Source organism: Copadichromis virginalis, linkage group LG3 (genome assembly GCF_057382275.1).
Source record: "Copadichromis virginalis isolate Kocher_CV1m ecotype Utaka linkage group LG3, C_Virginalis_male_GT1.1, whole genome shotgun sequence".
Taxonomy (NCBI): Eukaryota; Metazoa; Chordata; class Actinopteri; order Cichliformes; family Cichlidae; genus Copadichromis; species Copadichromis virginalis.
The window spans coordinates 17,856,368-17,871,847 of NC_140620.1; the positions used below are offsets into that span (position 1 = coordinate 17,856,368).

Sequence of the window (15,480 nt, forward strand, 5' to 3'; positions counted from 1 at the left end):
ACAGAAACAGCTTTAGTGAAGGTTACAAATGATTTTCTTATGGCCTCTGACAGTGGACTCATCTCTGTGCTTGTCCTGCTAGACCTTAGTGCAGCATTCGATACTGTCGACCATAATATCCTATTAGAGTGATTAGAACATGCTGTAGGTATTACAGGTACTGCACTGCAGTGGTTTGTATCATATCTATCTAATAGACTCCAATTTGTGCATGTAAATGGAGAGTCCTCTTCACACACTGAGGTTAATTATGGAGTTCCACAGGGTTCAGTGCTAGGACCAATTCTGTTTACATTATACATGCTTCCCTTAGGCAGCATCATTAGAAGACATAGCATACATTTTCACTGCTATGCCGATGACACCCAGCTCTATCTGTCCATGAAGCCAGATAACACACACCAATTAGTTAAACTGCAGGAATGTCTTAAAGACATAAAGACCTGGATGGCCGCTAACTTTCTGCTTCTTAATTCAGATAAAACTGAGGTTATTGTACTCGGCCCTGAAAATCTTAGAAATATGGTATCTAACCAGATTCTTACTCTGGATGGCATTACCTTGGCCTCCAGTAACGCTGTGAGGAACCTTGGAGTCATTTTTGACCAGAACATGTCCTTCAATGCACATATTAAACAAATATGTAAGACTGTGTGGAGCAGGGAAATTATTTTACTACTATTGGTAAATAATCATCAGCATTACCATTGCATTAATAATATAATCTGCAGCATTGATATTGTATTCAGAGGTTTAAACAGTGTGTGTGTCTTTCAGAAAGATTAAGTTGCAGGAGTTGACAGGAAGTTGCAGAGAGTTTGCAGAAGTGAAAGCAGAGTCTAAGTTATTCTGAGGAGCAGGTTAGACGAGGCTATTTGAATTACTAGGTTATTCAAATTGTCTGTTATACTTTTATATTCTTTTATTAAGCTTTTAGTAGAGGTTCTTGATTAAAACATTTATTCAACATAGTACATATAGTTTCAGTTAGGTTATTACACATAAGGATGAGCCTCTGGTCTGGTAATCAGAATCAGAATCAGAATCAGAATACTTTATTGATCCCTGGGGGAAATTATTTTTTGTTACAGTGCTCCATTTTAAACCAACATTAAGACAAGACAGACAATACGCTAACTAAGAATAGTACAATATATACATATATATACATACATACATACATAAGTCACTTATAAATAAATATTTGGAAAAGAAACATGTGTAGTTGTAGCAGCAAACAGTGTGTTAAGTGGATGCATTGTACAGGGAGATGGCCACAGGCAGGAATGATTTCCTGTGTCGTTCAGTGGTGCTTTTCGGTAATCTCAGTCTCTCACTGAACGAGCTCCTGTGACTGACCAACATGTCATGGAGTGGGTGGGAGGTGTTATCCAACATTGTCTTTATCTTGGACAGCATCCGCCTCTCCGACACCACCTTGAGGGAGTCCAGCTCCATCCCCACAACATTGCTGGCCTTACGGATCAGTTTATTAAGTCTGTTGGCATCTGCGACCCTCAGCCTGCTCCCCCAGCATGCAACAGCATAGAGGATCGCACTGGCCACCACAGACTCATAGAAAATCCTCAGCATTTTCTGGCAGATGTTGAAGGACCTCAGTCGCCTCAAAAAATAGAGACGACTCTGGCCCTTCCTAAAAAGGTCAAAGGTAAAAGGTCAGAAGTGCAACGGGTGAGATGAGAGAGCATGTAAGGTCAACACATACACACACACACATTAGTTAGACTCATTTATAGGTGAGAAGTTGGTCATGTTTGTCTCTGGAAAGAGGAACAGCGTCTGGCAGGATGTGGGGCTCATGTTCCAGACGGGACGAAGACAACGTTCTTTTAAACCGTGTTAAAAGTCATTGTGGTTTTGATTCGACGTAGGTATATATTCTGTCTGTGACGTATGAAGGGGCGTCATTAATTCAAACCCTGATGCTATAAAAATCTGTGTATGCTTTGATTAAGTCGAAGATCAATCCCTGTCTGCGTACAGAGTGGTCTTCCCACGCGTGTATTCATTAAAATCAATTGTTTGACCAAGCTCTTGGACCATGGTTGTTTGTGCTCTCCTTCCTCAATTATGTGAACCTTAACAACTGCTTTCTTCCATTTGCGCAACATCTCTAAAGTTAGAAATATCCTGTCTCAGATGGCCGCCCCTCTCTGAGCCTGGTTCTGCCGGAGGTTTATTCCTGTTAAAAGGGAGTTTTTCCTTCCCACTGTCGCCAAAGTGGTTGCTCATAGGAGATCATGATTATTGGGTTTTTCTCTGTATCTGTTATTGTACGATCTACTGTACAATATAAAGCGCATTGAGGTAACTGATGTTGTGATTTGGCGCTATATAAATAAAATTGAATTGAAAAGTTTATAGCATGTGAAAATGAGGTTTTATGAATCTAAGATGTCTCTATTTGTTGTTTTGTGATTGTGTGCTAGGATCAGATACTGATGGAAGTCATTGCTTCACTGTTTGTTTTCGCTTTGCTTTACAATGTTTTATAGTGCTGGATGTTGAGTAACAGTACAGCTGTTAGAAATCAACTGAGAAGTACTTCTTCAGTAAGGAATTTTATTCTAATCAATCAACAATACATTTTTAAACTTATATAACTTAAATTTCTATTGTAATGAAACAAAAAGCGGCAATTTGCTGTTTATATGTTTTATATTGAAATCAATTAAAAACAAACAAAAAAAGAAAGTTTGGGCTTTTTTGGATTTTTTGTTTTGTTTATTTATGTACATGTTTTTACATCAAATTGCCATAACATTATGACCACCTACCTACCATTGTGTTGGTCCCCAATTTGGTTGCCAAAAAGCCCTGTCCTGTTGAGGCATGGACTCCTCTAGACCCATGGAGGTATTCTGTAGCATCTATACCAAGATTTTAGATCCTTTAAGTCTTGTAAGCTCTGAGGTGAGCCCGCATGCAACAGACTTGTCTGTCAAACACATGACAGATGCTCAAGTGGATTAAGATCTGGGGAATTTGGAGGCTAAGTTGACATCTCAAACCGGTTGTTGTGCTCCTCAACCTATTTGTAAACCATGTTTGCTTTGTGGCAGGACGCATTATCCTGCTGAAAGGGGTCATCAGGGAGTACTGTTTCTATGAAAGGGTTTCTGAAGGAAATTGCCTTCCCGGGTTTCCTCCGTGGCGTGAGCGATAAGCAGAGTTTTGTCCTTTCCTTCTAAGATTCCTAATTATTTAAAGTAACACTCAGGTATGCCGTTCAGCTGGGTTAGTTACAGCGCCGGGAGCAGCTTGGGAGAACAAGGAAACACAGACTGCTTCAGGTTGTCTTCCCAAATCAACTCTAAGGTTTATTTGATACACAGCAGTTTATATAGATGAAAAAAGGTTCGTGTGTCAGCTTTCCCAGTTCAAACCGGTACAGACCAAATAAGGAAACGTCTTCCTGCCTTCTGAGCAAAGTATCCCTTGTGTAGTTTATCAGTTCAGCTACAATTTATGATCATCCCAGCAAAATACACTCCTAGACATAAAATACAGAGTTCTTTCATTAGTGAATTCTGAAACAAACCACCTAGCCTTTAACGAGCCTTTTCCAGGAGATAAAGAAAAAGGGAGGATGGGAGTAAGGAAGTGGTCTCATCTCTGTGGTGTTTTCGACCTTGGGGTACCAGCTTGTGAGTCCTACACATTAATTCTTGGGTCACAGAGAAAGAGAAAAACAACTAGTAGTTGGGCCTTATTGAGTAACAGTTTTCCTGTATAAAACAATATCCTGTAAATGCTACTATGGTATCAAAATACCTAACAGTTCCCCTCTTTTATTATTTTTAAAAATAATAACTCAAATAGAAAGGAAAAATCACAAATGTAATAACATAATATAAAAAGCAAATCATAAAATGTAATAGTTCACAACCTAATGTTCAATATACACATCAGGAACATCATTGGTAACATCTGGCACATCCTCAGGATCAATTTGTGCTAATTGCAAATACATTGAAGTGGCTGTACTGGTAGCTATATGGGTTATCATTGAAAATGTGGCTTGCAGAAATGTGAACAGGGTTGCAGTTTACAATACAAAATAGCAAAGAGAAATCCTAAGGTTAATGCGATAGATATGATAAATAACCTAAATATATAAGAAAGTATATAAGAAAAACAGTTCTTCAGTCGTCTCCTGGCCTGGTCCCAGGTTCGAGAGACATTGAATAAGCGTCGTATGATGACAATGGGCATTTCATTTTCTCCATTATCAGGATGAAATGAGTCTGGCTTTATCAGGTTAGACATCATGTGGTACTTTTGGCTTTCTGTTCCTGCTGGATGTTTGAGTACCTTGTTGTTGTTCTTTCAGGCGTTGTGTGTTAATCAGTGATTGTGTGTGTGCACTGGATCCTGGCGCTGGCTCGCCGGAGATGTCATCTACCCATGTGTTTATTTGCTCTAGTTCCGGGCGCTGGCTCGCCGGAGATGTCGTCTGCTTGATCCGACGCCTGAGATGGTCCGATTGGGCTGGTCTTAACCCTGCTGGCATGAATCCACTGAGGTTGTCCGTCTGTGAGGATGCTGGTTCTTCGTCACTGCCAGTACAGTCTGGGGGCTGGAACACGCGCGGCCTCCCAGAGAGTCCTTGGTTTTAGTGGCTTCTCCAACATGCATCTCCTTGTCTCCACTGGTGGAACTGTGGAGGGGAAAGGCTGAGAGAGACAAACTTCCTGATAGTTATTATTCAGTTTTTCTACCAGGTTGTGAACATCAGTGGACAATGCAATATACATCACCTTCTACTAGCGGTGCCCCTCTTGAAGCTGACCATGGTGTTGGAAATAATCTTATTTCAAATGGAGATAATTTGGTTACTGCAGATGGAGTCATTCTAATCTCACAGAGGACTTGAGGAAGTAATTTGACCCAGGTCATTAAAGTTTTAGCACACTTTTGAATTACTTCTGATGTGAATGAAGATCCTCTATCACTGTTAATCTGGTGAGGTATTCCGAATCTGGGTATTATTTCATTGCTCAACTTTTGATAGACTACTTCTGCAGTTTCTTTTGAGGTTGGATAAGCTTCTACTCATTTACTAAATTGATCCACTATTACCAGTAAGTACTTGATGCTTCCTTGTGCTGGCATATGTGTAAAATCAATTTGTAATGTATGAAATGGAAAATCTGGTTGTGGTAAATGCTGATGTTTTGCTTTTGAGCTACCTACATTAGTTCGCGCACATGTTAGACAGGTTGCTAATATGCTTTTTACTGCATGTGATGTTTTCTCAATTACAAATCTTGATTTTATTGCCCCTATTACCCCTCTTTGTCCGACATGACTCACACAGTGAAAATGTCGGGCAAGGACTGGCATCAGGGAATATGGGAGGGCAATCAAACCCTTAAGATTTTGTATAAGCCATCTCTGTCATCTAAGGTACAGTCATTATTCTCCCAATAGGTGTAATCACATGCAGAGGCTTGCTCTTGTATAAATTTTAAATCAACATTTGTTCCTAAATAGTCTGGGAGTTTAAGTGGCAGCTGTAGGGGCACAGATAATACTTCCTGCGGAGGTGGGAGCTGTGATGCAGCTGCAGCCTTGGCTGTCACGTCTGCTAAGGCATTACCTGTTGCTTCGTCTGTGTCAGCTGTACTGTGTCCTTTCGTTTTTACAACTGCAACGGCCGATGGCAGCTGTATAGCCTGAAAAAGTCTTTGAACAAAATCACAATTTAGCAATTTATTTTCCATCAGCAGATCTAAATCCTCTCTGTCTCCACAATGTGCCAAAGTCATGCACAACGCCAAATGCATAGCGACTGTCTGTGTAAATCGTCACATGCTTATCCAAATGTAGCTCACAGGCGCGTATTAAAGCCATGAGCTCTGCTTTTTTGTGCTGAGTGAAATGGTAATGAGTGAGCCTCTAGTATGATGTCAGGCACTGTTACCACTGAATAGCCACAAAGAAATGAGTTGTCATTCGGCCTTGAACAGGACCCGTCCACATAAACCGTGGCTGAGTCTGGGATAGGTGTTTGCTCTAAATCTGGACGTTGTGCTGTGGATTCCTGTATACGTGTCATGCAGTCATGATCGTCAAGCCTGTCTGAGCCATCCTGTCGGTCAGAAGAACACAGCATAGGATCAATAAATGTGCTGGCGAATCAGGTGTGCTGCTCGCTTTTATAGTGAGATTTGCATATGTTGTTTAGTTATGTTTGCTACAATGGTCGTGACCTGGTGATTGGTGTGTAGAATAGTGTCATGTTAGAGTGTGAGCTTCTCGCAGTCCCTTATCATGATAGAGCAAGCTACTACTGCCCTCAGGCAGGCCGGCATTCCTGAACAATTCAGGCAGCACCTTTGAGTGGCGGAGGTCAGCACTCCCTGTAATGCATTGAAAGAGGCAGTCATTTCTGTGGACCGCAGTATTCGAGGAGGCTTGTCTTTTTTACAACAGTCACGCAGAATGTGGTCATGAAAAGAACAGTCTGGTATCCACTGTCTGCAATAGTTCACCATGCCTAAGAAGGACGACATTTCCTTCTGTGTAGTGGGACGAGGGACAGAGGTCACAGCTTTGACCCTGTCTGCAGTCATGGAACGTTTTCCGTGAGACAGTGTGAATCCCAAATATTGAACAGAAGTCTGACAGTACTGCATTTTCTTTGCATATGCTTTGTGGCCAGTCTTTTGGAGGTGCTGGAGAAGCATGTGTGTAGCAGTTTGACACAGTTTTTCACTTTCAGCACAGAGGAGGAGGTCATCCACATGTGGATCAGGGTGCAGCCCTGGAGGAGTGAAGCACCATTGAGAAAGCAGCAGAGCTGTCTATCATGCCTTGGGGCAAACGAGTCCAAGTGTACTGCTTATTTCTATGTGTGAATGCAAATAACGGCTGTGTGTCTTCATGAGAAAAAGGAGCGGAGCATAAATCCACCACGGGAAAATGTGTATGCAATGCATGTCAATATGCTGTGAACATCTGAAACGAGAGGTGGCAGAGGAATGTTGACTGCATTAATTTGCCTTAAGTCTTGTATGAAACGCCATACGCCAGGTTTGTTAGGCTTTGGCACAGGATTGACAGGAGTGTGGGCTTTATTACTCCTGTAGTCAATAAATCTCCTATGATGACATCTAGGGCTGCGGCTTTTTCCGTGGAAATGGGATGCTGCTTGACATATACTGCTTGTTGTGTTTTAATAGGTGTACGTGATAAAGTGTACAGTCAATAAATCCTATATCATTCTCACTTTTTGACCATAATGTCATATTCTGGTATTCAGCTGGCAACATAAGTGCAGAAATAGTACAGTGGATAGGATAGGTTAGATCTATGTGACGACATGGTGTAGTTATATCATAACCTATGTCTGAGTTATGTGACAAAATCACTGTTTGACCTTCACTTGTGTGAGCAGTTATCATGTTGTTGAACAGTGTGAGAGAAACAAAAGTGTGGCTCCCAGTCATGGGATTACCTGTTAGTGGCGTCTGTACACGTTTTTTTTTGGCACAGTGTGTGACATAGAGTACCGGACAAAAAGGATGTTGAGTTCATTCTCTGCTGAGGGTCCAGCTGACACAGAGGATGTTCCTTCTCCATCATGTCGGTACATAGGGCAGAGAAAACATAAGCTGTTATCAGTGTCAGCAAACATTTCACCCTTTGTGTTAAATTAAATACACAAATTCATTTTTGCTTTGGGTGTCTGCGGCTGCTGGAAAACTGAGCTAAATTTGCACCTCTAGCTTGTCCAACAGTGCATAAAGCGTTTTATGAATACTAGGATAGATTCATCAGGCTTCTGTTTACACATAGTTACTGCATTTAAGTCAATTTTGTCTCTGGACATTGTTAGCAGGAATTTCTTTAGATTCTTAAAGAAATCGGCGACTTTGTCATTATTTACCCTCCTTTTGTCCATAGCGGTAACATTTGATGCATCACGTCGCGGCATTCTGTCATATATTTTCTACAGGACTTTTTAAGCAGACTACTTTTCTTATCACAAATGATATTCAACATTTCTACTGACCTGTTTTCTGGTGATAATCGTTCGGGATAAGGCTCCGAAAAGAAATTAGAATGCATTGAACTTCTTAAGTTGTAAACAAAGTCAGTCACATAAGCACTCCCGCATGTTCTGGATACGTGATCATGGACGTCTTCACCAATTCGCGGACGTAGGTTACACGTAACCGGAAATGGGAGTTATACTGAGCCGTTATTTGAAACTTTATTTTGTATTTTATTAATTTTTGGTTTTACAGGTACTTTAGATTTTTTATCGGACCTGTCTGTGGTCTTTGAATTATTCTGACCCATGTTCAGTGATTTCCAGAGGGGTTTACACGCTAGGAGGATTTATGTTAGTATTTTCGCTGCGGCACAGCTGAGGTTACTTTAAATTTATTGCTAGCAATTTTTTGTTTGTGTGAGCAACTCTCACTTAGCGAGCAACTTCTCGCTTAACGAGCAACTTCTCGTAAAACAACAGGCAACTTCCTGTGTCTTTCTGCTTTTAATTTACTGCTTTTAACCCTTGTATGGTAATCGGGTCTGTGAGACCCGTTCAACTTCTCCCTGTGTCACTCTTTGGTGAGCAACTTCTCACTTAACGAGAAGTATTTAAGACAACAGGCAACTTCCTGTGTCACTCTTTGGTGAGCAACTTCTCACTTAACGAGAAGTATTTAAGACAACAGGCAACTTCCTGTGTCACTCTTTCTGAGTGAGCAACTTAAACAAAATTAAAATATTCAAGACAACAGGCAACTTCCTGTGTCCACCAACACCACACAAGGGTTAATTTACTTTATTCGGGGACTGAGGAAGTCAGTCAGTGTATCTCTCTGGATCACTAAGTGAAACTTCGTCAGCATATCCCGTTTCTTTATGGATCAATCACTGAGAGAGGTATAATAGGTCTTTATATAAATATGAAAGACGCATATTTACCTTCTGTCAGGGATCCCACTTCTGACACCAAAATTGAAGGAAATTGCCTTCCCGGGTTTCCTCCGTGGCGTGAGCGATAAGCAGAGTTTTGTCCTTTCCTTCTAAGATTCCTAATTATTTAAAGTAACACTCAGGTATGCCGTTCAGCTGGGTTAGTTACAGCGCCGGGAGCAGCTTGGGAGAACAAGGAAACACAGACTGCTTCAGGTTGTCTTCCCAAATCAACTCTAAGGTTTATTTGATACACAGCAGTTTATATAGATGAAAAAAGGTTCGTGTGTCAGCTTTCCCAGTTCAAACCGGTACAGACCAAATAAGGAAACGTCTTCCTGCCTTCTGAGCAAAGTATCCCTTGTGTAGTTTATCAGTTCAGCTACAATTTATGATCATCCCAGCAAAATACACTCCTAGACATAAAATACAGAGTTCTTTCATTAGTGAATTCTGAAACAAACCACCTAGCCTTTAACGAGCCTTTTCCAGGAGATAAAGAAAAAGGGAGGATGGGAGTAAGGAAGTGGTCTCATCTCTGTGGTGTTTTCGACCTTGGGGTACCAGCTTGTGAGTCCTACACATTAATTCTTGGGTCACAGAGAAAGAGAAAAACAACTAGTAGTTGGGCCTTATTGAGTAACAGTTTTCCTGTATAAAACAATATCCTGTAAATGCTACTATGGTATCAAAATACCTAACAGTTTCTGCAACAGTTCTTAGGTAGATCCAAGGTTTCCCATAACACTGCCCAAAGTGTCACATCCCCCCATCAGCCCGCCTTCTTCCTGTAGGACATCCTGGTGCCACATTTTCCTTAGTTAAGCAAAACACACAACTGGGCATCTGCAGAGATGGGCAGTAATGCATTAATTGTAATGCATAATTGTAATCCGATTACTTTTTTCAAGTAACGAGTAAAATAAGGGATTACTATTGCATAAAATGTAATTAGATTACTATTACTTTCTCATAACCACGCTGCGTTACTACGTCATGACAATGACGTAAGCGAGTGCGACATTTGTGGCAACAGCTGTGTACAGATCAACAATGGATATTATAACAAGTGTGGGAGAGAGTATGACCGTGCAGTGTTTAAAGCATGGAAGAACTGACCTTACTTTGAGTTTGATTCTGTAAAAGTGACAAAAACATTAGCGTCCGCTGTTCACTGTGTGGGAAGAAAACTTTTTTTTACAGTGAAAAAAACCCTAAACCTCTGAGCAAGCACCGAGTACGCTACCACGAGAATGTGAAATTCACAGAGAAACACGCAGATTCTTCCACTGACCACTGCGGCACACCTGCACCAGGGCAAACCTCCACCTGCCCCACTCCTGCTATACAGGTGAAAATAGAGCAACAGGACTGCTGAGTCTTCGATTTTATTTATTTTCCGCTGTGTTTTATGTGCATCTATTTGAAAGAGTAAGTGTCAGCATAAAAAACTATTTTATTTTATGTGCTGGAATATGCAGAAAATCTGTTTAAATGTTAAACAAATTTAGTTACTTATTACTATTTTCAAGAAAGTTGACCAACACCGTTTCTAAAAAGAATGAGAGAAATTTAACATATTTAATGAACAAGTAAGGGTTAAAAGCTTGCAGTTGTTTTTAGCTAAGCTTTTAGTTAAATCACATCTGATGACCATCATTAAATGTGTCTGTTAGCAGTTCAGCAGGTAAGGAGAGTAGAGATCAGTCTCCATCGGATCTCAAGCCTGAAACTTATTTTAGCAGTTGGTTAACAGGTAACTCTACCACCATCAAATTTCACTTCCAGAGTCATTAGGAGTGTAAAATAAAGCAAAACATTATTTACAGCAATATTCTAAAATAATTTTCTTTCCACCTGTTGTTTACAGCATAGTTTGATACTTATAATAATGGGAATATGGTAAAGTACAGTTTTGTATTTTTTGTAATGTCATGATGTGTTAGAAAATGTGATGTGTTGGTCATTTTGTCATAGAATGACAAAATTGTGTGTATTTTTAATGTTTACAAAATTAACCAGGAAATTAGTTTGCTATTGTTACTGGAGGTAGATGAAGACCGTCATCCTCCAGCTCCAATACAGGTGAATGCGATGAGTCCACAGGTTTTACAGACAACTGATTTCCTTACAGTAGGGGTCCCGAATCCCACAAGGGCCAGTGTCCTGCAGGTTTTAGATGTGTCCTTAATCCATCACAGCTGATTTAAATGGATAAATTAGCTTGTCAACATGTCTTGAAGTTCTCCAGAGGCCTGGGAATTAACTAATCATGTGATTCAGGTGTGTTGACCCAGAGTGAGATCTGAAACCTGCAGGAACACCAGCACTCGTGGACTGGGATTGGGGACCCCTGTCTTACAGGAAGAAACAGGTTTATATCGTAAAAAAATAAAATATTTTATTGAACAATGGCTTTAAAACAACATATGAAAGCCCTTTATTGTGGTCGAACAAGCATTAATAGGTGTTGTACAGGTTCATTAGGATAAAGGGTCTACTTATTATTAGCTATTAGCAATGAACGATGATAGTAGTAACTGTGTACCTTCCAATGGGAAAAACCTTTTAACACTCATTTTGGAAGAAAAAACATCAAAATTTTAGGATATTTCTTTTCCAGATTTGATGAATCCCCGAATTATCATTCAAATTACAATTAATAAAGTAATGCTACAAATAACTTCAAAGTAACATTTTCAAAACTATTCTTCTATATGATTTCGGTAAAAAATTTTTAAGAATTGTTCACTGAAAAAGCCCTGGATAGATCATAAAACATATAAACAGGAATTATACACTAATGAAAATATTTTAAATTATACATTTTGAAGGATTAAAATTTCTGCAATGTCTTTGGACATTAAGGCACAGGTTAGAATTTTTATGAAGAAAAGAAACAAAGAAATTAAAATTCCAGGTGTATTAAAATTGGATTGGATTATACAAAAGTTTTATTTATAAAGTTTAATGGTAATAAAAAAAAAGAGCAACATAACCACAATGTAACTTCACATTGGTTCTCATCAGATTTCATAAGAAGAAGGATTTTTCAATACTTCCGTGACTAAAGATAAACTGCTAGAGTACCTATTATAACTTAAGGACAGCAGTGGCTCTAACAACAATGTATCTATTTGTTTGCCTGATGTTTCATGAATTCACTTCTGCCACACGTTGTTTCTGAATGATTTTATTGATTTAGCCATAAAATCGAGGTCAATTTTAACAGTGGAACCTGAATCTACGTCTATGGCTGTGGCCGTCATTTCTGTGGCACCAAACTTGATTTGTAGTTTGATTTCACGATTCATGCCGCGTGCTGTGTCAGGTGACTCAAGAATAATAGAACCAATTTTCTCTACTCCCCACTCATCCACATACATTAGACCTTGGATTTTTCTCTCTGTGCGATAAAATGCAAAGGTAACCGCTGTCTGATCTCTTTCTACTGGAGTGAAGCTGTGCTCACTGGTTTTATCCCAGCCCACTTCCTCATTTTCCTTCACCAGTACACAGAAAATAGCATCACACCACTCGCCCTCTTTGTTTGTGTATCTCTTGTCTGCTCTATGCTTGGATGCATCAAACCTATGAGACAAAGAAACCCCGTAAGTAAAGGCACTTATTCGAGATGCCACCAATGCTGGGTTTCTTCCAAACATCACAGCTCCTTTCATGATTGCTTCTTGAGGATGAGAAGGACACAGAACTTTACACTGATCACTAAACTGATTGGTAATATGCTGACGCAGAATCAGGCTTTGAGCGTAGCCCCCCAATAACAGAATGTACTTAATGGTGAAACCTTTCTTCAGGATTTCTCTGAGACTCTTGGTGATGCCATTCAGACTCTCAGCAAAGAAAGATCGTACTTTCTCTTTTGAGATTTTGATAGCTCCTTGATTCCAGGAAACACCTCTCAGCGATTCAAAAAACTTTTCCATTTTCTGCTTTTCTTTTGCCATTTCACCCAGGTTATATGGGCAGCTGATCTCCACATCATCATCATTCTCTTTTAAAACTGAGATATCATACATCATCTTCTGCAGCTCTCCTGGATGCTCTTTTTCATATTCATCCCACAAACTATCACTGAAGATTTCTCTGAGAAACTCTTTGAATTTGTTATCCACAGTTTGTCCCCCAAAATCATTTCCTGAGGCCTTGTGCAGCTCTTTCAGGGCTCCTCCCTCCAGGACTTCATGAACAGTGATGTCAATGGTTCCACCTGCAAAACACAGGAATTAATTAAAAGTGACAAGTGATAGCATCTATACCAGGGGTTGGAAACCTTTCTGAATCTGTGGCAAGATCTGAGAACTGCTGTTCACAAATGCTGTCCATCTAATCTGACTGAGCTGGAGTTGTTTTGCAAAGAGGAATGGGCAAAGATTTCAGTCTCTAGATGTGCAAAGCTGGTAGAGACATACCCTAAAAGACTGGCAGCTGTAATTGCAACAGAGAGAGAGAGAAAGAGAGAAAGACCAGAAAAAGAGAGAGCGAGTTTTGAGATGTGAGAGATTTGTGATGTTTAGCGTTTATAGTGTGTAGTTAAATTTGTTGACTTGTGTAGTTAGTGTGTAGCGTGGATAGCTTTGTGTTATGTGTCAGAACAATGAGGCGACTGCTGATTACACCTGCTACTGTCAGTCCTGCAGGTATCAGGCTGTGATGTTCTCCTTTATAGTGGACATAATTTTTTTTTTGGAGTGGCACAAATAATTTGTGTGGCATCTTATTGAATCCAGAACAGCGGATTGTTCTGTAAATAGTTTGAAATGGTTATTTAAAAAGGGGGTAAATGTAAACAGCTGCAAATAACTTTGTTGTTTGCAAAACTGATGCATGTGATTTTAAAATTGACAATTTATATTTGCATTAAAAGTTGTGAAATATGATTCAATAAACATGTTTGTGGTTATAAACTTTTTCTACTCCGATTTTATGTTTTTTGTCTGATTTTAGATCAACTGTGTTAATACAGTATGTCAAAATGAAACTGTAAAAACAAACACTAACAAACACAAAACTCAAACACGTGAGGTTGTGCTGAAAAGAATGATTCCTTAGTTTGACTTCCCTGTAATTGATTCCATAAGTTTTGGAGCAATATAAATTTAGTTATCTGGTATCAATTCTGACTAACAACAGCTCGATTCAATGTTTTAAATGAGAGTCCTGAATGGTTTTAGTTTCATCCTCCCAGGCTAACATAAATAAATATCCAAAACACTACATTATGTGGGAGAGGTGTTCTGTCTAAATAATCTTCATCTTATTAATAATACATCGTTAAACTTAAATTTTCTGAATTCCTGTAAACTTTGACAAAAACAACATTGTGTGAGTAAAATGTAAAAGTAAGAAAAATTACACTATGAAAACATAGAGTACCTCCACAGTCCACCACAATGTATTGTGTTCCTGAAGCCTGTTCGAATGTGACTCTGCTGTTATTTTCTGTTTTATAACCATCAGCTGGCAGCTTCTTACACCAGACTGAGGCTGCCTCTGGTTCCAGTGCAATAACCAGCCTGTCTTCCTTGCCTGTGGTAACAATTCCTGCCTATAAATCAAAGGTAAATAAATTTTTCACTTTAAGCAGAACAGTTGATCTGTTTATTGTCTTTGTTACCTGTGTCGCAGCTTCTCTCATGAACTGCTTTGCTGAAGGATCCCATATGGCAGGTACAGTCACCACCCAGGTGAAGTCAGAGGCTATGAACTGCTTCCCACCAGCATTTTCTGAGATGCATTTCAGAGCGTCCTCCTTCAGGTATCTCAGAGCTTCTGTGAACACCTTCAGTGCCTTCATTGACCGTCCATTTGCAGCTTCAATTGTCACATCACTATTAACTTTCTATGATGGCAGACTGGATATTAGTTAATAGGTTTGTAACTTCCTACGTGAGAGTCTAAATCAAACAGCAATTTACAGAGATTTAAAATCTTTTTCAAAAATGACTAGCCAAAAGATGATATTTATGTTTAAAATTGATGTATTTATGTTTATGTTCTTGTGGCTATCATCTTACATTATATCACAATTAATAAGGTTGATCAGGAAAATGCAAGAGCTAAAAGTCTTTAACTATACTGTAATCATCTATAACACACTCAGCACAACGCAGAAAGTGTTAAACCATAATATAAGATTATTGATATATTTAGATTTTTACACTTACTTTGCCATAGAGGGACATCTTGAAGCATTCAAAGAAGAATTTCTTTCTGGCTTCATCACCTCGTGTTCTAAAATAAGCTGACTGGGCTTCATAACCAAAGCTGAGAAATTTTCCATGCTCATCAAAAAGGATGCAGGTCGGAGTCTTTGGGGTCCTCAGTGAAACCTGTTGACCCCAGTATTTTAAACGAGGTTCTGTTTCTGCTTCTCTTTTTGTCAGACTAAAAGCATATCCACTGTATGCAGTGCCAAAGTCTATCGCTATGATGTATGAGTTATCCATTGTGGAAACAGTGCTGAAGAGCAGCAGTTACAGAGTATTTATGAACAAAACAGGG

General features: G+C 39.5%; 1 protein-coding gene and 1 long non-coding RNA gene across 2 annotated transcripts; both read right to left on the minus strand.

Moving 5' to 3' along the window:
* Positions 1–3,792: 3,792 nt before the first annotated feature.
* On the minus strand, positions 3,793–9,654 carry LOC146713155 (uncharacterized). Its single transcript, XR_014919145.1, has 2 exons — positions 8,965–9,654; positions 3,793–4,697 (listed from the first exon to the last, which is right to left on the minus strand). It is a non-coding gene; the product is annotated as an uncharacterized LOC146713155 (long non-coding RNA).
* Positions 9,655–11,911: 2,257 nt separating this feature from the next.
* On the minus strand, positions 11,912–15,425 carry LOC146713156 (heat shock 70 kDa protein 12A-like). Its single transcript, XM_085452447.1, has 4 exons — positions 15,144–15,425; positions 14,594–14,818; positions 14,353–14,524; positions 11,912–13,186 (listed from the first exon to the last, which is right to left on the minus strand). Exons 1-4 carry the CDS (start codon positions 15,423–15,425, stop codon positions 12,117–12,119), a joined length of 1,749 nt encoding a protein of 582 aa, XP_085308573.1. The 3' UTR covers positions 11,912–12,116.
* Positions 15,426–15,480: the final 55 nt, after the last annotated feature.